The following is a 22,170-nucleotide window of genomic DNA, read 5'->3' as shown; positions in this document are numbered from 1 at the left end:
GCCTGAACTGCTTGCTTTTCTCCTTTATTACCTGAGCCCCAGCCATCGCACAACTCAGTTGGTTACACAGGAACACAGCAGTGCAGCCACAAACGAAGTCCTTTACCCCGTCCTCCCTCACCCAGAGCCACCAGGGGTGGGGGCGGGGACTCGGTCTGACCAGAAGGCCCCTGGGTCCTCAGAGGCCGGCACCCTCAGCTCCCTTGCTTGAGGATGCTATAAACTTGCTCCAGCACATGGCACAGGCCCTGGTCCTTGGGCATCCTGCTGGCCAAGGAGATCTGAAACAAGCAAGACTGCACCTTGGGACTGTGCCCCGAGGCCCTGGCCTGGCCCCCCACTGCTGCCCCCAAGGCCCAAGTGCCGCCTCCTGGCAGAGGGGCTCACCTGACTGAAGTACACAGTGTCCCTAAAGCAATATTTTAACAAGAGGAGCCTTGAGTAACCAAAGGCCCAGCTGACTAATGTTGGTTGGGGGTGTATCTGTACTTCCCAAATCCTACCCTCACCCCAGCCTGGATCCCACATACGCCTCCTGCCAGGGACCACCCAGCTCCAGGCCTCCAAAGGCAACAGACAGCCACCCCCTCCCAGTGCTAGGTGGGAGGTGACCAGGGGCAACTTTAAGCCCAGGTTACATTTTGTTTTTTTTAAGTTCAAACAAAACAAGTATGTGAAACTGTTTCCCTGCAAAGCAGAGTTGAAGTTGTCTTCCGAGAATGACTTTCAAGCAGGAAATAAATCAGACAAGCCTGATTTAAATGCCGCCCTACCTGTGGGGCCTGGGAGTGCAGCTCACTACACCCCCTGCTCTTAACACTCTAAACCAGATAAGTACCCCCTCCCCGTGCTCCATGGGCAGCGCAGAGTGCAAGTGTCCAAGGTCGTCGGGGCTGTAACATTTTCATGCGCACTTTGATGGTGATTATCCTCCACCCCCAACCATGTGATAAAACAAGGCTTTTCTTAGCATTAATTCCAGCTGAAATACTTTTGTACGGAACAAGTTAGGAAATCAGTATTTCTGAGGCTGCCCATGGATATATTCTTGGGGGCTCCCCAAGAACCATGTTCCTCTAGGAGGGGTTCACAGGGGACTTGGGGCTGGTTTTACCTTCAGCTTGTCGAGGTAGGTGTGCTCCTGGTTCCAGGACTCCTGGAACCTCACAAGGTCGGGAGCGCCCTTGTAAAACTCCACCAGCAGCATCTACAGGACAGGGGTGGTTGGGACCCCTCCCTCTCCACCTCCCTGCGCCAGGCACTGGGGTTACAGCAGTGAGCAGGACAGGTGCTGCTGCCGCTCATGGGGGCTTCCAGGCCACTGCAGCACAGAGATGGCACCACTCCCCGAGAAAGACCACTGAAGAGTGCCACCCAGGAGCAATGCGGGGGCCCTGGACGGGGAAACTGAACACTCCGCCCCCCCCCCCGAAGGCCAAGGGAGGCACGCGGAATGTGATTTTTCACATCACGCAGGCCTGACATCCTGCTTTAGTCTCATTGCAATAGGATTTGTGAAGTCACAAGTGTAACAAACTAGCCTCGTTTTTTAAACACTTGTTGAACCATAGGTGTAAAAACCCATCGGTCGCTCAAGAGTGCAAGCTTTGAGCAACAGCGGTTCGAGTCCTGGCAGAGCTGTGCTGCCGCTGAGCTGCCAACAGGTGGCAGGATGGCTCAGCTAAAAAAAAAAAAAAGCCATCGGGGTAGCACCTGCAGTCCTCCATGTGTCTCCACTTGGAGAAGCAGTGTCAGGTGCACAGGCCCTAGGCTGTTCCAGAGCAATTACAGTAGGAGGCCAGATGGGTGAGCAAGTGGGCGAGGGAGGGGCCGCGGCAAGGGCCTGGGACTTGGTCCTGAGAGCCACAGGTGGTTTTCTGCAGAAGAGGAGCCTGACCAGGGCCCTGGTTTCCTGAGTCCTGCCATGTCCTGAGCATCCCGCTGGGCGCTCAGCCCCTGCCCGCCCCACCCGGGACTGAGCTCACCATCTCATGAAGGATGTCATTAGTCAGGAAGCTGTCCTGGACGTAGGCCATCTCCACGTCCATGGGGATGCCGTAGTCACTGGGCCTTTGCTGGCGGGGACACTGGCTGGTTACCACCAGCCAACCTAAGCGCCCCCATCCCTGATGGCAGGGGCCAGTGGGCGCCACATGCCAGACTCCACCCTGCAAGCTTCCGTGCCCACACCCCACACGTCAGGCCCTTGGCCTCCTCTAGCAGCCCTGCCTACCTCAGGGGGCGGCATCACCCAGAAGGGCGATATCTTGGACTCCGGTCCCGGGTTGCCAGAATAGTAAGGGGCTGTGGGAAGAGAGTGGGAGGGGGCTGGGCCTGGGTGACGCGGTGGTCCAGCAAACCGACGCACGCACATATGCACGTACGGAGGCACTCACCCATGTATGCACGCCCCCAGCCCAGAACTTACAGCAGAGCAGGGCGAGGCAGGGCTGGAAGCCATTGCTGGAGCCCTGCAGCCGAAGCTGGTAATCCATCTGCACGTCGATGTCCTGCAGCGACGGCAGCGCAGGGATGTGCGGGTGGCTGTGGTACCAGCCCACCAGGGACAGGCCCCGTAGGAGCAGGCTCTGGTATATCTGGTATATATGGGGCAGAGGCATGGCTGTGGTGGGCAGGGGCCCTATTAGCCCCGGTGCACTCCCGCCACTCCCACACATCCAGCCCCACGTGTGGGCAACACTTAATGAGCGCCTGCTGTGTACCAGGCCTGGGGACACAGCAGTGACCAAGACAGACCCTTCCTCCACTCTCACCGAGTCCAGTGAGGGAACAGTCAACAAATACATTTACAATAAATACAAAAAAGATAACACCTGTCATGAAGCAAAGGCAAAAGGTTTTGTTCCCTGCTGTGTCCCCAGCTCAAGGAACAATGCCTGGCACACAGTTGGCGCTCAATAACTAAATAAAGAACTAGGTGAATATGTGTGCACTTAAGCAGGCACAGGCAATCCCGATGCCTTCAGCCAGTGAAGGCAAGAGCGGGCAGAAGAGAAAGGTTTGCGCTGGGACACTGGTGGTGCTGCCAAGAAGGTGGGTGTAGAGCGCTGAGCACAGTGCCAGGCGCATACTAAGAACCATTACAAAAACGTTAAGAATGGCAGCTAATACTTATCCGGCCTTTACTAAGTGCCAGGCAGGGACAAGAGCTCACACACAATCATTTGCACATTTGCACCATCATTTGCACATAGCGCTGACTCTGTGTTAGCTGCCCAGGACATGTTGCCAGGGCAGCTACCGTATTTGCCGGCGTATAAGACGATTTTTTGGCCCTGAAAAATATGCCTCCAAGTGGGGGGTCGTCTTATACGCCAGGTACACTTCAGATAGACTGCCCATAGTGCTTGCCCCGTGCCATAGTGGCCTCCCGATGCCCGCCCACTTCATTCCACATACCGTTCAGGCATCAGCAGCGCTGCTGGGTGTATGCTCGGCTGTTATGCGATTTTGCTGTTATGCGATTTTACCACACTCGCAAAATCGCACACAGCCGACCATACACCCAGTATGATAGCGCAAAATCGCGAATCGCGATTTATGTATATGTTTGATTACATACAGCCTTGTGACAGTTTTCCTGCATGTCATAAGCATTTGAATATAAATATAAATGTTGAAATCAAATCTGATATTGTTTTACCTTTTATTTGGTGTGTGGAAGGTGTGCGGAAGAGGGGGTAGTCTTATACGGCGAGTATATAACAAACTCTGTATTTTGAGTGGAAATGTTAGGGGGTCGTCTTATACGCCCAGTCGTCTTATACGCTGGCAAATACGGTATGTCCACCCAAGCCCTCCCCAGAATATCCCATCCAGAGCACCCCCTCACCTCCTCTTCCATGGCGGCAGTATCCGCGTCTCCCAGCCGGCTGCGACACGGGAAGGCTCGCAGCACAGTGAGCACTGCACAGAGGCGGGGAGCAGGTATGGACATCCAACCCGGCCCCACACACCCCCTTGCCCACCAGGCCCCAAATACCCACTCTGGCTGTTGATGTCCCAGCGGCCCCCCAGGTACCCCACGACCTCGCTGCGAGTCAGGTGGCTATGGAAGTCCTAAGGAGAAGGGACATTGGAAGACATGCTCAGGCTGCACCCAGCCCCACCACCGTCCTCCCATCCTTGAGGCCAGGGCCTTTGTGATATACAGGGGCAAGCCCACCCGCCTCCTTCACTCAAACACTAATTGAGTGCTTACTGTTTACTAATAGTGAACAAAGCAAACAACATCCCTACCAATACCAAGCTGACATCACAGGGATCCCCCTCCCTCCCGGGTGCCCCAGCCTCTTGCCCAGGCCTGGGGGTCCCTGGCTCCTAAGGGACAAGGTGGGAGGGTGGGAGCTGGGCACTCACCAGCAAGAACAGCACATTGCTGGAGATGGCCACATTGAATGGCTGGAATTTGTTGATGGCTGCGAAGGATGTTACTTCCACCAGGGTGTGGGGGTTCCTGTAAAAGCCAGTGGGTTCCATGGTTTTAGGAACCCCCAAGCTGGCTCCCCACTCCAGGCAGCTCTCAGGATCTGAGACCTTGTCCCCACTCTACCCCTGTTCTTGCTCCCCGCACGCTGGTGAGAGCTCATGTAAAAACTGGAGGCAGGGAGGGGGCAGTGTGGTGGGCATGGGACGTATCTGACCTGGCAGAGTCACGACTGCCCAACATGCAATATCTCACTGGCACCCGGATCTTGTTTTCCATCCGCTTCCCCGGGGGTGTGGCCTCTGCAGGGTGGGGGTAAGGAAAAAAGGCAGCGTCAGTCCCTCCCCAGCCTGGAACTGGAAAATGAAGATGGGGCAAGCCAAGAAAGAAAAAACTCCAGAAGCAGCCTTAAAAAGCAGGCAGAGGGACTGGGAAATCAGGCGGCAGGTTGACAAGTCGGACAGAGATTTAAAAATCAGATGGGCTCAGGAAATCAGGTGAGGACCTCAGAAAACCAGGCCTGGGGGCGCAAAGGAATGAGGTAGCATGGTGAAGAAACAGGGCAGCACATCAAGAAATTGGGCAGTGGGAGCAAAGAAATCCAGCATTAGAGCTTAAGTCAGGCAGCGAAGAGTGAAATTTGGCAGTGGGGCTAAGAAGTCAGCCAGACATCTTGGGGGCCCTGAGGACAAGAAAGGCCAGACCTGTCCCCAGCCTCCTCCAGCACTCGAGTTCTGCCCTCCGCCTGCCATGCCTCCTCCCCTCCCCCACGCCTCTCACCGGGGTGGGCAGGCTCCGAGGTGCCCTTAGCAGGTGGTCTTCGACTCTTGTCCTCCGCGGAGGCCCCTGCCAGAACCTCCTCCTCCTCTTCCTCCATCAAAAGCTCCTCCTCCTCCCCTTCGCTGGCCGGGCTCTGGCGGGGTAGGGGTGAAGACAGCGGTGGGACCCTCAGCTGGGTGTCCCCCACCCTCCCCACCAAGTTCCACCCAGACCTCTGGCGGGCCTGAGCTTTAATTTCCTGTCGTTGCTCCAGTTGACCACTAGACGGGGTGAGTGAGTAGAGGCGGCCTAAGGCTCTGGCATAGCTAAGGCCTGAGTTCCTTCACGAGGAGGACTCTCACTTTTGAATCTTGAACAAGTTGTGTGAATTAAGACAAGCGTCCTAACCTCTCTGAGCTCTATGGTCATCTGTAAAACAGCACAATGACCTCCAGTCCAATAGGGTTGGCGTCAGGGTGAAATGAGTTAATGCATGCAAAGAATTTAGCATGTGCCCTGTTGCTCCATCCATTGAGCAAGAAGCATGCATTTTGCATGGATTATTTTATTAAATTCTCTCAATAACCTCCCCTCCTGCTCTGTCCTAAATTTCCTTTGCCAAGGTGACCTCTGTGTCCAAACCCAACAGTCACATCTCAGTCTCCATCCTCCTCCCTCTCCTAACAGCATCTGACCTGGCAGGTCCTCCCACCCCCCAGGAACTCCTCAGGGACCCCAAACTCACCCAGCTTCCCTCCCACCTCTCCAGGATACCCTTGGCCTCCCACTCTCTCCCTCGTGACTCAGGGCTGGATCCTGGGGTCTCTTCCCAACCTGCACCCCTCCAGGAGTCCTCTTCCACTCTCAGGGCTCCAACCCCGCCTTATGCCCTGACGATGCCTACAGTTCTGTCTCCATCCTGGGGCTCCCAAGCTCCAGACGAGAGGTCTAGCTGCCCCTCGATGTCTCCACGCAGAGGGCTCACAGGGGTCTCATACTCAATACAGCCAGCATGCACCTGAGGGTCCCCCCAAATTTCCTCCTCCCAAATCACCACACCTCCAATGAGGGCAACCCCCTCCACCCACTTGCTCAGAACAAAATTCTTAACACCAACATCTGCTCCATCAGCAAATCCCATCAGGTCCACTTTCAAAATTAGCCAGAACCTGCCTACTTCTTCCCCACCTCAATGGCCCACCTGGACTAGTACAGTCACCTCGTCCTAGTCCCCTCAGTCTGTCTTCCCCATAGCAGCCACCAGGTGGCGCATGTTAACACCCGCGTCAGGTCCAGTCCCTCCTCTGCCCCCAGCCCTCCATGGCTCCCATCTTCCACTTTTTTTGGTTAAAAGCCCAACCCGTGGCCCACAGGGCCCTACACGACTTGCCCCCGTCCCATCCCTGCTCTCACCTCCTCCCTCTCCCCCCTCACTCACTCTGCTCCAGCCACACAGGCCTCCCAGCTGTTCCTCCCACACGCCAGGCATGGTCCAGCTCCAGGGCCTTTGCATGTGCTGTTTTCTAGATACTCTCATGGCTCCCTCCTTCCCCTTTTTTAATTCTCTTCTCAAATGTCACTTTCTCAGTGAGGCTTTCCCTGACCACTCTATTTCTCCACCTCCACCTCCCATCCCTTCTTCAGACACACAATAAGATGGACTTATTTATTTTGTTTCTTTGTCTGTCTCCCCATGTGGGTAGAGATTTTTCTTTTTTCTCTGCTTTATCTCCAGCACCTAGAACAGGGCCTGACACACAGTTGGCATTTACTAAGTGTTTGCAGAATGAATGGCCCTATAACCAGGTGGGAAGGTTAGTTGTATATGTCAACTTGGCTAGGCTCTAGTACCCACTTATTTAATAAAATACTAGTCTAGGTATTGCTGTGAAGGCATTTGGTAGATGTGCTTCACATCTACAATAAACTGATTTTCAGTCAAGATTACCTGTGATAATGTGGGTGGGCTTCATCCCATCAGTTGAAAGACCTTAAGAGCAAAAACTGAAGTTTCCCAGAAAAGAAGGCATTCTGCCTCACGACTGCAATATCAACTTCTGCCTGAGTTTCCAGCCTGCCTGCAGCCCTACAGATTTCAGACTTACCAGCCAGGTATATACACGTATATCCTCTCTATCTAAATAAGTCTTATACACATGGAACTGTTATCATTTCCATTTTACATATGATGAAGACCAACAACCCAGAGAGGGTCCTTGGCCAAGTTCACCCAGCTGGTGAACATTCAAGAAACATCTATGATTATCATGGTATTCAAGACCTTTCCAGATCTGGTCCCTGCCAATGTCTCCAGCCCCCTGAGCTACGCAACACATCTGAACCTCTGGCTGCATCAGCTAATCATGGTTCTCTAAGCAGAATGTATTGCTTTGTGCCTACATGGCTTTGCATAGGCCATTCCCTCCCTCTGGAAAGCTCTCCCCTTCATCTGGCTCTTACAAATTCCTGCTCATCCCTCTAGGCTCCAGCTCCAATGTCCTCTCTCTGGGCACTCCTATTTGACAATGAATCAAGGACGGCTTGCTGCAGGAAGCTGAAGGACGCACCTCATCAGCGGCAGCTGCAGGCACATGGAGCTGGTGTCGCCGGAGCCAGGCAGCCTTGTACTTGTCCAGTTTCTGGCCCTTGTACTTGACAGAGGCCCAGCCACAGCCCGACTTCTTGGCCGGGTTCACCAGCTTCTTGCAGTGGGTGGCCCAGGCACTGGGGGAGTTGAACACCTGCCCCGTTTCCTGCCACACAATCCTCCCATCTGGCTGCAGGTCCCCCACGAACTTCTTCCCCTGCAACGACAGTGGGCTGGCTGGGCCCAGGACCTGGTACCTACCAAGACCCCTCCTTTGGGAAGTCCTCCCTGATCCCATGCTGCTCCCAGAGCTTGGCACCCACTTCCTACTACAGCACCCTTCCAGGAAGCCTTCCATCTTAGATGCCTCCCAGTACCTGTATGTCCATTGTCACAGTCCTGATCAGCTTGAATCAAAACTGTCCAGTTATGTGTCTATCCCTCCCTCCCCTCACGGGACTGTGAGCCCCCAAAGCGGGGGGACCGGGTCTGTTTTAATCAGTACTGTGTCCCCAACACCCAACATACAGCCTGGCACCCAGCAAGTGCTCAGTTCACAAACTGCACCATTCACAAACCGAACAACAATAACAGTAATAGTAATAACAGCAAACACAAAGCACTTACTGTGTAGCAGGCAACTTGCTGAGCGCTTTATTCATTTAATCCTCATACAACCCCATGGGAGAAAACATCCCATTTCACAGAGTAGGATACTATTAGTGTCCTCTCCGGGCCTCAGTTTCCCCTTCTTGCCCCAGCCAGGATGGGATGGAGTTTGGGGGGCACTCACCAGGTAGTAGATAGACAGCACCCCGGCGCCAGGCTCCAGCTGCGCGTCTTTGAGTAGCACCCGCAGCGTGACCGCGCGCCTGGTGAGCGCAGCCCCCGGCCCGCCGCAGCCCCCCGCCCCAGCCCCGCTGCTGCCGCCGCCGCTGCCGCCACAGCTGCGCGCTCCACTCGCTCCCGCTGGTCGCTCGGGGTCCTCGGCCTCCACTTCGTCCTCGTCCTCATCTGGCGCCTCCTCGCCCACGCCACCTACCGGGGACAGCGGCTCCGGAGCTGTGGGCAGCGAGAAGCTGCAGCGGGGCCGCGCGCCCTCAGTTCGTCCAGCCACCCCTCCAGGCCCACGGTACCTGCCATGGCCGCTCCGCCCAGAGCCACGCCCGCTCTTTCTTCTCGGTAAGTTACGCGGCTCCGCCCCCGTGTGTGTGGGGAAGCCCCAGCCATTGGCTGCCGCCGGTGGGCGGGGGTGGGGAGTCGGCCCTCTAGTGCGAGCGGGGAAACTGAGGCACGGGCCTGCGCCCTTGTGACAGGGAATCGGGGGCTGAGCTCTCCGGGGAAATTCGGGAAACTGAGGCCTGAGGCCACTCTCTATGGGAGGGCGATGGTAACCGAGAGCTCATGGAGAAACTAAGGCCCGGGACTTCTGCTTTCAGAGAATTAGTGGCTCCACCAGATGCCAACACCTATAGGACTGAAAAACCTGGGACTAGGGGTCGCGGGAGCTCAGCCCGCTAGGACCAGCGGGGAAACTGAAGTCCGCGGCCACCGTTCTTGAGGGACCCACAGGTCTCGGCCTTGGGACCGGGGGAGAAGCTGAGGCCCAGGAGAATTAGCCACTGCTCCCTGGGGCTTCGGGCCAGAACGCGTAAGCCGCCGGGCGCCACAAATCTAAAGCGCCCAAGCCGGGAAACAGTCTCTAAGGAGTTAATTTCCATCCTCCTCTGCCCCGGCTAATTGCACGATTGGACCAGAGCAGAGTATACCAACCAATTATAGGAGTGTTATTTAATCTTTATCCAATAAGCAGTAGCCGTTTAATTCTTTCTAACCAATCAGTGTTAAGCTGCTGCATCGCCGAACTCAACTAAGCCATTGGGCAGCCGCCCCTCTCGCCCAATCAGCAGGAGGTTTCTGCTTCACATATCCAATCAGTTGTAGGGTTTGGTCTCCAGCCAGCCAATCAATTCCTGGGTCAAAACCTACCCCTTGGATGCGGCCACACCCTCAGAGCGCCCGGACACGTGGGCGGAGCTCGGCTGTTGGTACTTCGGCTGAATGCAGCCCTGTATTTTGTTCCAGGCCCCTGTCCTGGGACCTTTACTTCGTAGTGCAGCGCCACCTCCCAGCCCCGATACTCCCCAGCCTCCACTAAGCTGAAAGCCCGGGGTGGGGTTTTTTCCAAGCTGTGGGGAGCCATTGCCTGGGCTCAGCCACGGATGGGTTTACCGGGACCCCAGTCAGGAAGAGGGTACAGGACATTGGGGGCTGGGGCTTCCAGCCAGGGTGGTTTGAAATTAGACTGGACCTGACTGGGAATCCTGTTTCACCACTTCCGTGCTCTCTGACCTTGGCCAAGTGGCTCCACCTCTTTCCCCGTGGGGATAATTATTCCACTTTAAGGACCAGGGCTTGACATCCAGTAAGACCTGGATAAAAGTGAGTTATTATTCTTTTTATCCATCTCAAGCCTCCTTTGTAAATTCCCCAAACACCCACCGCGTTCCAGCCACCAACTGGGCATTGCCCAGCCCCCAAACTCTGTTTATTCTCCCATGCTCTTGCCCACTTTCACCTGACTCTTGCAAAACCCGCGTCCAGACCTCCAGCCTCTCCCACTTGGACCTTGACCATCTCCTTGGGCCTCAGGCTTCCATACTTACCCCTCACTCTGTTCCTCTTCTACCTTAGCCTCAGAGGGATCTTCTAAAATGCAACTATGACCACCTCCTTCCCTGCTCTAAATCTTTCTATGGCCCCCTATTGTCTTTGATAAATATAATTAAAACTAATTGGGTGGCCAGATGGCTCAGTTGATTAGAGCATATGCTCTTAACATCAAGATTGCCGGTTCAATTCCCGCATGGGATGGTGGGCTGCGCCCCTTCCTCCCCCCATCTAGATTGAAAGTGGCAACTGGACTTGGAGCTGAACTGCACCCTCCACAACTAAGATTGAAAGACGACAACTTGACTTGAAGCTGATGGGTCCTGGAAAAACACAATGTTCCCTTCCCCAATTCCCCAACACTGTCCCCTTCCCCAATTCCCGAATAAAATCTTTTAAAAACAAAAAAAAAAACTAACCTGTGACCTTATTACCATTTATGGCACACCTTTATGGTGGGTATTGTTATCGATTTTATTAGAGATTGCCCAGTCACACAGTTCTCCATTGGATTCCAAAGGCTATTTTTTGCTACGTGTATAAAGTCCAAGCAGCCTCGCCCTCTAGCCATTAAGGATTTTTTTTTAAGATTTTTATTGGGGAATTGGGGAAGGGGAACAGCTAAGTTGCTGTCTTTCAATCTTAGTTGTGGGGGGCGCAGCTAGCTCAGCTCCAAGTCCAGTCACCATCCGGCCGCCCATCGGCAGCTCGTGGCCGCTCAGCTCAACGTGCCGTGCTCAATCTTAGTTGCAGATGGGCACAGCCCATCATCCCATGAGGGAGTCGAACCAGCAACCTTGTTGTTAGGAGCACATGCTCTCACCAGCTGAGTCATCCTGCCATCTGCTGGCAGTTCAGCGGCAGCTCAGCTCGGACGCAGCTCACTGGCCCATGTGGGAATTGAACCAGTGACCCTGTTGCTCAGAGCTTGCACTCAACCTACTGAGCCACTCGGCCGGCCCTAGCCATTAAGGATATTGACTGTGCAATTTAAAAACTCCAAAAAAAAGGGGCCGGCCGAGTGGTGCGATGGTTAAGAACTGGCTTGGGATGCCAGAGGGCCCTGGTTCAGATCCCACATATGAGGGCCAGTGACACTGCCCTCTACAGCTAAGATGCTGAACAACAGCTCAACCTGGAGCTGGGATGCCATAAGTCGCCGGCGACAGCGTAGGCTGCAGCCCCTGTGGCAGTGGGTTGCCATGGGCTACCGTGTGTAGCCAGCAGCCAGCGTGAGCGGCCAGCAGCCGCAGTGAGCGGCCTCCAGAAGCCGGTGACTGATCTGCCTCGCCCGGGAAGAGCGCAATGATGGTGCCAACTTGAGCCAGTGAAGCAACGTCCTCCACAACTAGACTGAAGAACAAAACGACAGCAACTTGTCTGAGCTCTTCCCCCAATTCCCCAGCACTGTTCCCATCCCCCCAATTCCCCAATAAAAATCTTAAAAAAAAACAAAAACTCCAAAAAAAGAAATCACCAGGTCCAAATGAAGAATTCCACCAAAGACTCAAAGAAGAATTAACACAACTTTTATATAACCTCTTCCAGAAAATTGAAGAAGAGGGAATACTTCCCAATTCATTTGATGAAGCTGGCATTAATTACTGTGATACTAAAACCAGATAAGGATGGTCCAAAGAAAGAAAACTACAGACCATATCCCTCATAAATGGACATGCAAAAATCCTTAACAAAATATTAGGAAATAAAATTTGGCAATATATAAAAAGCATTATACACCATGACCTAGTGAAGTTTATTCCAGGATGCAAGGCTGGTTCCTTATTCAAAAATCAGTGTCATCCACCGTATTTAACAGGCTGTAGTGGACAGAATAACGGTTCCCTGAAGATGTCCCGGTGCTAATCCCCAGAATCTGTGAACATGTCAGGTTAGCTGGACAAGGGAATTTAAGGTTACAGATGGAATTAAAGTTGCTGATCATCTGTTTTTAAAATAAGGAGATGATCCTCGATTATCCAGGTTGTCCCAATGTAATCACAAGGGTCCTTAAAAGTGGAAGAGAGTCAGAAAGAGGTGATGGTGGAAGAAGTTTGGACTTACATAATGTGAGGATTCTACCTGCATAGCTGGCTTTGTAGATGAAGAAACAAGACCATAAACCAAGGCATGTGGGAAACTTCTAGAAGCTGGAAAAGGCACTATTCATCCTTTGAGCCTCCAGCAAGAAACGAAGCTCTGTGAACACCCTGATTTTCGCTTTGGGAGATCCATGTAGCACTTCTAACCTACACAGCTGTAAGATAATACATTTGTGTTGTTTTAAGCCCCTAAATGTATGATAACTTGTTATAGCAGCCATAGAAAACAAATACATTCGCTAAAGAAGAAACGTCACACAGTCATATCAATAGATCCAGAAAAGGCACTTGACAAAATTCAGCACTCACTCATAAACACCCTCAGCAAACTACCTCAGAGGGAAACCACCTCAGCTTGGTGAAGAGTATCTACACACCTTCAGTTAACATCATACTTACAGGTTAAAGATGGAATGCTTTCCCCTTAAGATTGGGAACAAGGCAAAGATATCCACTCTCATCATTCTTATTCAATATAGTACTGGAAGTTCTAGCCAGAGCAATAAGGCAAGAAAAAGAAATAAAAGGTGGACAGATTGGAAAGGGAGGAATAAAACTAGCCCAATTTGCAGATGACATGATGGTCTACATAGAAAATCTCAAGAAACGTACAACTCCCCCAGCAATAATATTGGGTTGTCGGAAAAGTCATGACGCATTTTGCAACGAAAAACAAAAAATACGTCATGACTTTTCCGACAACCCAATAAATGAGCTAGTTCAGCAAGGTTGTAGGATACAAGATCAATATACAAAAATCTATTGCATGTCTGTATAATAGCAATGAATATGTGAAAATTGGAATTAAAAATACAACGCCGTTAATAGTTGCTCAAAAAAAAAAATGTTTCGATATAAACCTGACAAAACAGGTACAGGACTTGTATACTGAAAACTACACAACACTGATAAAAGAAATCAAAGATTTAAGTAAATGAAGAGACAGATCATGTCCATGGACTGGAAGACTTGACATAGTAAAGATGTTGCATCTCCCCTAACTGATATACAGGTTTAGTGCAATTACTATCAGAATCCCAGCAAGATTTGGGGGTAGATATAGGCAAGATTATTCTAATGTCCAGGCAGCTTGATGAGCATTTCAGGCCTTCATGTTATTTTCCTGTTGTGTCCTCTTTTGTCACACTCCCTAGCCATTCCGGCACCATACTCCTTCCTTTCTCAGTTCCAAGCCTTTGCTGAAGCACCTCCCTCCTGGTGAGCCGTCTGCCCAGTCTCTGCTCCACACTGAAAGCCTCCTGTGGCTCCCACCTCCATTCCATGACTCCAGCGCAGCTTCCTGAATCTTGGGGAGACCAGAGAGGCCAGGATTTCCCTAGGGAACCCTGGACCTGCCCAACCCAGCCCCCGCCCAGCACTGGCAGGGGAGGGACCTCGGGAGCAGAGAGAAGACAGGAAATTCCCCTGGAACCTGTTTCTCTGCTTCCTCGCCCAGACTGAGGTGCCCACTGGAGGGAAAGGCTGGCCAAAGACCCGGGCAGTCATGGCCTCTACCCTGAGCCCACCCCGCATCCCCAAGCCCAAGTGTTCCCTGCCCTCACACTACTATGAGAACTTTCTGGAGAAGAAAGGACCCTATGACCAGGTAATGGGGGGCAGCGGGGCAGGGAGCCGGGCACTGCTGAGCAGCCAGCCGAGCAGGTGAGGCACCTCTCTGAACCTGCGTCTCCCCTGGCCAAGTACTGCGAGATGGGTGCTGGATGGGGCAGGGCATGGGCTGGGGGCTGGGAAGGGTTCTGCCCATCTGTCTGCCTCTGTTTCTCTCTCTCTGTGTCTCTGACTTATTTGATCTCTTTCTCTTTGTCTCTCCCTGTCTGTCTCCATATGCCTCTCTCGTCTCAGTCTTTCTGTCTCAGTCTCTCCTGTCTGTAGAACACAAACAGGATCAGGGACTTCCTCCAGGAAGTGGGGAATTAAATTGATTAGTTCCTCTTCCCCCAGCCCTGAAGTAACTTTGTGAACCTCAGCTGCAGGGGACAAAATCAGGACAGTTGCATGTGGGGACAGTAAGAGCTGTTGGGGGCCACATTTGGCAGGACCAGATACTGGCCACAGGAGCAATGCGTGTGTGTGCAAGTGCGTGAGCGTGTGCGCGTGTGTGTGCGTGTGCGTGTCTTATTCAGAATAAAGCCCAGCCCCTGGTTTCCCACTAAGGCCCTGTCTCTCCATCCCCCTGCCCCCACCACTCCCCATATTCATTCATCTTCTACTGTAATCCAAACCAACCACCTACTGCTTTCCCTGCCCACCTCCCTGCCTTTGTCATTGCAGTTCCCTTCTCCTTTCCTTGTGTCTCTATGCACCTAAATCCCCCCATCCCAGCCTAGAAAGCATCTAGAGGCAGCAGATCACAGTTATTAAGAAAGACCGTGGGCCCCAGAGTGTGAGACCCAGGTTCACATCCCCACTCCATGCCTTCCTGACTCCCAAGCCTTATACAAATGACTCTCCATCTTTGTGCCTCAGTTTTCTCTACTATAAAACGGGTAGAATAGGGCCATAGTCATGGTTACAGCAGAGGGGTAGCCCTCAGCAGACCTGATTCAGGGCAAGCACTGGTGCCTTACATGTATTAATCCGCCCAGTTCTCACAACAGTCTCTGAGGTGGGTACCATTAGTATTGCCATTTTATAGGTGGGGAAACTGAGGCACAGACCTTAAATAACTTGTCCAATGGCACATAGCCAGTGCATGACAAAGTAGTTCTGACCATACTGAGTTTAATCACTTATTGCTCTATTCAGAGTGCCTGGAACAGTGCTGGACACATAGTAGGTACTCAGTAAGTGTTAGTTAAATGTATGGATGTAGCTATCTATGGATGGGCAGATGGGTGGGTGGATAGATGGACGAACAGATGGATGGATGTGTGTGTGTGTGGGTAGATACGTGGAGGGATGGATGGATGGATAAGTGGGTAAGTAGATGGGTGGGTGGATATGTGGGTGGGTAGATAAGTGGATGGATGAATGGATTGATTGATGAATGGATGGTAGCTCTCAATATAAGCACTCTGCATTATCATTACAGACTAATTAAAGTGCCTCCTCCTTCAGGAAGTCTTCCCAGATTTTCTAGTTGGAGGGCTGCTCTCCTCCTCTGTGATCTCATGGCCCAGGGTCTGTCCCTTCTCAGAGATCCTGGTTTCTCTTTTCTAGAGGATTTTAGTATCTGTGCTTTCTCTATTCTCTGGCACATGATCTATTTAGAAACAGAAGTCACGTCCCCCTTGTTTTTTCTGCCTGCAAGAGAACTGGTTGCAGAGTAGGTGCTCAGGGAACATTTGGTGAAAAATCCCCCAGAATCTTACAGTCTGAGCTGTATCAGCCTCTTGGACCTCCAGAGAGTTAGGACATTTAGAATTCAGAATCCTGGAGGAAATCCTGAATCTGAAAATCTCCTAAAGTCCAGAACCTTGTGGAATTTTGAGACTATATAGACTCAGCACCTATCCCTGGGCCTGGCACCTAGGATATGCCAGTAAATATTTATGATGTGGATAACGGGACGGGGGATGTATGTATGTGTGTATGGGTGGGTAAATGGATGGGTGGATGGCTCAGTAGATGGATGGGTGGTTGAATGGATGGGTGGAACATCATAAATCCAGTTAGCTCAACTCACTCCTATAGCTTCCCCCTCCATAAATTGGGGGACTGCTCTGGGTCCCCTGTCCCATCAAGGCTCCCTTTGGTCCTTTCTCGGAGAATAACAGATCCCCAGAGGCTGGGCCATGCGTGGAGAGGTCCTCCCTGAGAAGGCAATATTTGTTGAAAAACCCAAAGCAGGTAATAAAGGAAACTATATGAAGATCTGGGGAGAGCATCCAGGCAGAAAGAACAGCCAATGCAAAGGTCCTGAGACAGGAGTGGGTAGGTTGGAGGTATCCCGTTTGCCACCTCACATCCTTCTCTTTCTCCACCTCTGGTCCCCAGGATTATAAGAAGTTCTGGACTGGCCTCCAGGGCCTCACTCTCTATTTCTACAATAGCAATCGGGACTCCCAGGTAAGGATGGGAATGAGGGCTCAAGAGTTGGCCCATACTTGACCCCAGGGACCAAGCAGAAGGTGTAGATGGTGTGGCCAGGCCAGGGGACCTGAGGGACCACAGGCCTGGTGCTCAGACTTCCACTTCTGTGCTCCCAGTACATGGAGAAGCTAGACCTTGGAACATTTGTGAAACTCACAGATGAAGCTCCCTGGGGGACATCCCATGAACCTGGCACCCGTTTCAACTTGGTCCTCCGGAACCAGGAGATCAAGTTCAAGGTAGGTCCTTTGGGGTGGGGGAGCTGGTGGGAGACCCTCCTTCCCCATCACACCCATCATTAACACACACTGGCATGGAGTCACATAGAGTTTATCACTGGGTTGGTGACACTGGGCAAGTCACTTGACCTCTCTGGGCCTCAGTTTCCTCAACTGCAAAATGGGATAATATGTGTAAAGTGCCAAGAACAAGATCTGATCCACAGAGACCATCACTGCCATCATTCAATCTTTCAACAAACATTAGTGAGCACCTACTGTGTGCCAGACCCTCTTCTAGTTGCACACCACTGAAGAGACAATTAAAAATCCCTGCCCTTGTGGAGTTTACAGTAGTGGTGAAAACACACAATCAACAATATAAATGTGTAAAATATATGGAGTGTCACATGGCAGTAGATGCTAGGGAGACAACTGCTAAGGGAGAAGGAATGCAATGTTAAAAGGTATGATCAGGGAAGACCTTACTGAGGACCTGACGGAAGGAAGGGAGCCAGCAGTGTAGATGTCTGTGAAATAGCTCTTCAGCAGTGGGACTAGCACATGCAAAGGTCCTGAGACAGGTGTGCCTGGTGTATTGGAGCAACAGTAAGAAGGCTCATGTGGCTGGATCAGAGTGAGTTAGGGAGAGGGAGGAGGTGAGGGCAGGGAGGGGATGGGGGCAGGTTGTGTAGGGCCTTGTGGCCCATGGAGAGGAGTTGGGCTTCTCCCTTGAGAAAGGTGGGAACCCTGGGAGGGTTTAGAACATAGGAGATACATAAAATGACTTATGTTCTTCTAAATGTTGGTGTAATAACATTAAAGAATAACATGCCACATTACTAAGGACTTATATTCAGACATCATCCTAAATTAACCTGTCCTAACTCATTTAATTGTCCAAATAGCCCTTGGAAACAGGGACTGTTATTCCTCACTCCCATTTCATAGATGAATAGAATGAAGCTCATCAATGTGGACTTTTTCTTTCCCTCCCTAGGTAGACAGCCTGGAGTCTCGGGAGATGTGGAAGGGCTTCATCCTGACGGTGGTGGAGGTCAGAGTGGTTGCCCTCTGTCCCTCTCTCTCTCATTCACCTCTAAACCTTCTCAGAAATCCTCTTTTTTTCTTTCCATCCTTCATTACCCAAACAAGCCTCTCTAGAGTATAGCAGTATGGTCTCAAAATGAGACCTATGTAGCCCATAAACATCTTTTGTTTTGCCAACAAAGTGGTAAAACTTTTTAAATTAGCTGCCATCACTTAAAATCCAGTGTTAAGGGCCGGCCCAGTGGCTCAGTTGGTTAACAGCTCACTCAAGAGTGCGAACTCTGAGCAACAGCAGTTTGAGTCCCAGCTCGAGCTGAGCTGCTGCTGAGCTGCCAAGAGGTGGCAGGATGGCTCAGCTAAAAAAAAAAATAGGAAAAAACCCACAAAAACCAGTTTTAGTCAACATTCCTGATATCTATTTTACTTATTTGTTCCCTACCAGGCCCCTGCAGCCTGTAGAGTTTTAAAACTCTACATTCTAACATCTGTTCTGTCCTCCTCCCCATCAGCGAAGTCTCTCTCTGAAGCCTCTGAAAGTGTAGGGAGGCTCCCAGACCCAGGTTCTCATCCTGGCCCCTGTCTGCATTCTGGCCTCAGTTTGCCCGTGTGTGACATGGGCACAGATGCCTGTTCCCTGACGCGCCCCCGGTCGTCCCTCAGCTCCGTGTTCCATTCAACTTGATCCTGCTACCTGGACACCTGTACATGATGGCTGAGGCCCTGGCCAAAGAGGAGGTGCGCCGCTCCCTCGTAATTCCCTCGTGAGTGTCCCTCCTGGCCTGAGGGGCTCCAGGAAGGGGGGTGTGGGGCTGAGGTTGGGCTATGAGTAGGATCTCTGGCCATTGGGTCTTAAATTGAGTACAGGGCTGCATCTGGGATTACGACCCATGCTGGGAGCTGGACTTGGAGTTTGGGAGCAGGTCTAGGTGCCTGAGGGTGGGTCTGGGCCTCCAGGGGAGGGTCTATGTGCCTGGAGTACTGGACTGAGCCTCCAGAGAAAGAACCTGGTTCTGGGGGGCAGAGCAGGGTCTCAGGTAGGGCGACCTGGGCTTAGGGAAAGAGGTTGGGTCTCCAGGGGCAGATCTAGGTGCCTAGAAGGCGTGGCCCAGGGCGGGGTTTATAAGCAGTAGGGTGTAACTGGGTGTTCAGGGGCGGGGTTATGGGTGAGGCGTGGCTGAGTGTCCAGGGGCGGGGTTACGTACGGGAGGGCGTTCTGGGTTTCTGGGGAAGGGGAACGGAGCCTGTCCTGTGTGAGTGATGCGGCCCGCCCTAGGTGCTTCCTGAAGGTGAGCCGGCTGGAGGCGCAACTGCTCCTGGAACGCTACCCAGAATGCGGGAACTTGCTGCTGCGGCCCAGCGGGGACGGCGCGGGCGGTGTGTCGGTCACCACGCGCCAGACGCTCAACGGGTGCGCATGCGCAGCTCCGGAGCCGGGAGATCGAAATAGGGTTGTATTTGGGGGAATGGTCAGATGTAGAGGCGGAATCAGATCCTAGAGCGAGTCAGCCTCGGGACAGAGTCGAAGCCAGAACAAGGGAGAACTCGGCGGTGGGCCAGGGGCATGGGATCCTGAGGTTGGCCCCGCCCCGGAGTAGGGTCATTGGTGGGGGTCACATCGATAGTGCTCTCAGAAGCCAGGGGCGGAGCCAGGAAGGACGGGGGGCCTTCCCTGGGGGTGGAGTACAACGCGGCATGGTCCCCTGGGAGCAGCGCCAGGGCAAGGGGCAGGGTCTTTCCTGTGTGCAGGGAAGAGTGAAGGGAGGTTCGGCCCTCAGTGGAGGCGGAGACAGGACAAGGGGTTGGAGTATTTATTCCTTGGCCTGAGCCAGGCCCCCCACTTGCCCACTGCCTGTGCAGAACGCCGGTGATTCGGCACTACAAGGTGAAGCGCGAGGGTCCTACGTACGTGATCGACGTGGAGGAGCCGGTGAGCGATGGGCCAGGGTCTCAGGAACACACTGGCGGGATCTGCGCGCCCCTTCCCCAGCGGCTCTAACCGGTCCCCCATCCATCCCCAGTTCTCCTGCGCCTCACTCGACGCAGTGGTCAACTATTTCGTGTCGCACACCAAGAAGGCTCTGGTGCCCTTCCTACTGGACGAGGACTATGAGAAGGTGCTAGGTGGGTGAGGCTTCAAGGGACCCACAGGGCCCAGCCTGTGCCTCTCTCACCTTCGCCCCGTCGGGGACACCCTTGGGTCAGCGCCTGGCCGCCGCGCCTCCTCCAGGCATTCCTCTCTGTTCTAGGCTACGTGGAAGCGGATAAAGAGAACGGAGAGAATTTGTGGGCGATACCCTCGGTCCCTGCTGTCCCCAGCCCAGGTGACGCCCCCTTCCCACTGCCGCCGCTGGGACCCAGGAGGGAAAGACTAGGACCCACATGGTGCCTCCTGTGCCCAATCTTGTACCCATAGTTGCAGGGACCCAGAAATTTCCCAGACCCTGCCCTTTGGGAACTTCCAGGTTGTGGAGGGTGCAGACACAACTGGACACAGACACTCCCAGGCCTCTTTAATGGAACCTGGGTTTGGGGCAGGGCCTAGAGTTGGGGAGAAAAGGGGGCAGAGTAGGGGGAAGATATACCGAGGAGGGGTGTTTCCTGAAAGCCTCCAAGTATTTCAGTAGGTAGTGACGGGCAATGAGGGGCACACAGGGTATGCCTGGAATATGAACTACCCAGATATAGGAAATTGGGGTGGGTGTTCGGAAAGGGATGGAAGGCAGCCCAGCTTCTGGAGCGGAAGAGGCTGGAAGCAGTATGATCCGTCCTGGGCTGGGCAGATGCTGGGGGCCCCATGTTCACAACAGACATGTATGTACACATACACACACGCCACAATCACCAACATGGACTGTGTCCCCCTGCATAATCAGAAGCCCATATGTAAACAAGACACCCATGTACACAATGGCTCCACACATGCATGACTACGTGTCATGATTCCAGTCCCATCTAGCACACATATACATACCTCAAGCCACAATCACGTGTGCACACACAAATGCACATATATCCACTCACAGCACAAATTCCGACATTTATAGACACATGCATGTACACACCAATAGTCAAGTACCCAAGCACAGATCTTAGCATCCATGCATATACACATATTTACATATAATCAATTTATGTAAATTCATCCAGTGTACATATTTATGCTACACAGGGACACAAACACAGACTTAAAAATGGGCACATGCACAGACACACGCACAGGGCATGTACACATACACTCCCACTCATGGGCACACAGACCCACCTTGAGTTGTTCCTGAACCATGTGGGTCCCAAAAGTGACCATAGTTTCCCACCAGGTCCCATACATGCTGGTGGCCCCAGGCAGCCATCTCCCACATCCATCATACCTGTGTCCAGCCAGGACAAGCTGCCCCCGCTACCAAACCCGGATGAGAACTACGTGACTCCCATTGGAGATGCCCCAGATGCTGACTACGTGAATGGGGACGGTGGGTGGGGACTGGGGGTGGCTGAGAAAAGGGGCAGGGGGAGCAGGCTCACAGCTGGATTGACACGCCATACGTTTGTTCATGAAGTGCCTTCCACCGGTCGGCTGATAGTCCTGAAGCCCAAGAAGTGTCCCGCAGCCCCAAAGGTTCAGGCAAAGCCTCCAAAGCCACCCACTGCGCCCAAGCCAGGTAGGGGAGCCTCCTCCCCAACCCCCCAACCCTTCCCTCATCCAGTGGAGGGCCAGTCTCAGCTTTCATCTGTCTTCTCCAGAGCCCAGAGGCCTTCCTGGTGGCCTGGCCAAGAAGCTGGCTGTCAGCTCAGCACAGGCTTTCTTCCCCACAACAGGTAAGGGACCTGGGAGGAGGGGAGTCGATGCAAGAGGGGCTTCATGGGCATGTGACATGTGCAGTCACACAGGACCGCACACTCCAAAGGGCCTGCACTTGATTTAATGTTCTGCTGTCTCCATCTCAAAATTCCTCATGCACTGGGCCCCACACATTCTGCAGCCTGTCCTGGGTGGATGTGGGGTGGGTGCAGCATGGACTGGGGATCCCTGGTGCAGCTGAAGCCTCGGGTACCCCCCCTGCCCTCCAGGGTTGGCCGATGTCACAGCAGAGCTGGAAGAGAAACTACAGAAGCGGCGGGCACTGGAACATTCAGCTGGGCTCGCTGAAGATCAGCGGGCCAATCTCAGAGCATGGCACATCAGTCAGGCGAATCCCTCCTCCCAGAATTAAAACTCAAGTGACCCCAGAGCTTATGTGTGTGACTTGGTTTTGGGGGCCCATGAAGGATCCATCAGATGTCTGC

At 52.9% G+C, this 22,170-nt stretch overlaps 2 protein-coding genes across 4 annotated transcripts; one reads left to right on the top strand and one right to left on the bottom strand.

The window, feature by feature from the left end:
* Positions 1-8: 8 nt before the first annotated feature.
* Positions 9-9,012, bottom strand: MPND (MPN domain containing). The gene is made up of 13 exons (XM_019653444.1): positions 8,930-9,012; positions 8,587-8,855; positions 7,774-8,010; positions 5,228-5,360; positions 4,665-4,749; positions 4,381-4,477; positions 4,008-4,080; positions 3,854-3,927; positions 2,429-2,597; positions 2,234-2,304; positions 1,986-2,075; positions 1,115-1,207; positions 9-281 (listed from the first exon to the last, which is right to left on the bottom strand). Exons 1-13 carry the CDS (start codon positions 8,934-8,936, stop codon positions 195-197), a joined length of 1,485 nt encoding a protein of 494 aa, XP_019508989.1. The 5' UTR covers positions 8,937-9,012; the 3' UTR covers positions 9-194.
* STAP2 (signal transducing adaptor family member 2) lies at positions 8,894-22,115 on the top strand. 3 transcript variants are annotated; one of them, XM_019653445.1, is made up of 14 exons: positions 8,894-8,975; positions 14,022-14,171; positions 16,523-16,594; positions 16,735-16,857; positions 17,837-17,893; positions 18,547-18,647; positions 19,160-19,294; positions 19,744-19,813; positions 19,905-20,007; positions 20,133-20,207; positions 21,204-21,356; positions 21,444-21,545; positions 21,628-21,702; positions 21,955-22,115. In XM_019653445.1, the coding sequence occupies exons 2-14, from the start codon at positions 14,070-14,072 to the stop codon at positions 22,095-22,097; spliced, it is 1,311 nt and encodes a 436-aa protein (XP_019508990.1). In that variant the 5' UTR covers positions 8,894-8,975; positions 14,022-14,069; the 3' UTR covers positions 22,098-22,115. The 3 variants fall into 3 exon arrangements, with proteins under 3 accessions (XP_019508990.1, XP_019508991.1, XP_019508992.1); XM_019653447.1 differs by lacking the exons at positions 8,894-8,975; positions 14,022-14,171 and adding an exon at positions 15,539-16,375; XM_019653446.1 differs by lacking the exons at positions 8,894-8,975; positions 21,204-21,356 and having other exon boundaries at positions 13,801-14,171.
* The last annotated feature ends 55 nt before the right edge of the window (positions 22,116-22,170 follow it).

Source organism: Hipposideros armiger, unplaced genomic scaffold (genome assembly GCF_001890085.2).
Source record: "Hipposideros armiger isolate ML-2016 unplaced genomic scaffold, ASM189008v1 scaffold_202, whole genome shotgun sequence".
NCBI lineage: Eukaryota > Metazoa > Chordata > Mammalia > Chiroptera > Hipposideridae > Hipposideros > Hipposideros armiger.
The sequence above is the reverse complement of the archived record's forward strand: the minus strand, read 5'-3'. Positions and strand labels throughout refer to the sequence as shown.

What these genes read in the sequence shown, in the direction of transcription:
- MPND (XM_019653444.1), bottom strand. An exon ending in CTGGGACATCAACAGCCAGA is followed by an intron (nt 3,928 to 4,007) that starts GTGGGTATTTGG and finishes GCCTCTGTGCAG; the next exon opens with TGCTCACTGTGCTGCGAGCC. An exon ending in CTGCCTCGCCCTGCTCTGCT is followed by an intron (nt 2,305 to 2,428) that starts GTAAGTTCTGGG and finishes CTCTTCCCACAG; the next exon opens with CCCCTTACTATTCTGGCAAC.
- STAP2 (XM_019653445.1), top strand. Translation starts at nt 14,070, where the DNA reads ATGGCCTCTACCCTGAGCCCACCCCGCATCCCCAAGCCCAAGTGTTCC. An exon ending in TCATCCTGACGGTGGTGGAG is followed by an intron (nt 17,894 to 18,546) that starts GTCAGAGTGGTT and finishes GTCGTCCCTCAG; the next exon opens with CTCCGTGTTCCATTCAACTT. An exon ending in TGACTACGTGAATGGGGACG is followed by an intron (nt 21,357 to 21,443) that starts GTGGGTGGGGAC and finishes TTGTTCATGAAG; the next exon opens with TGCCTTCCACCGGTCGGCTG.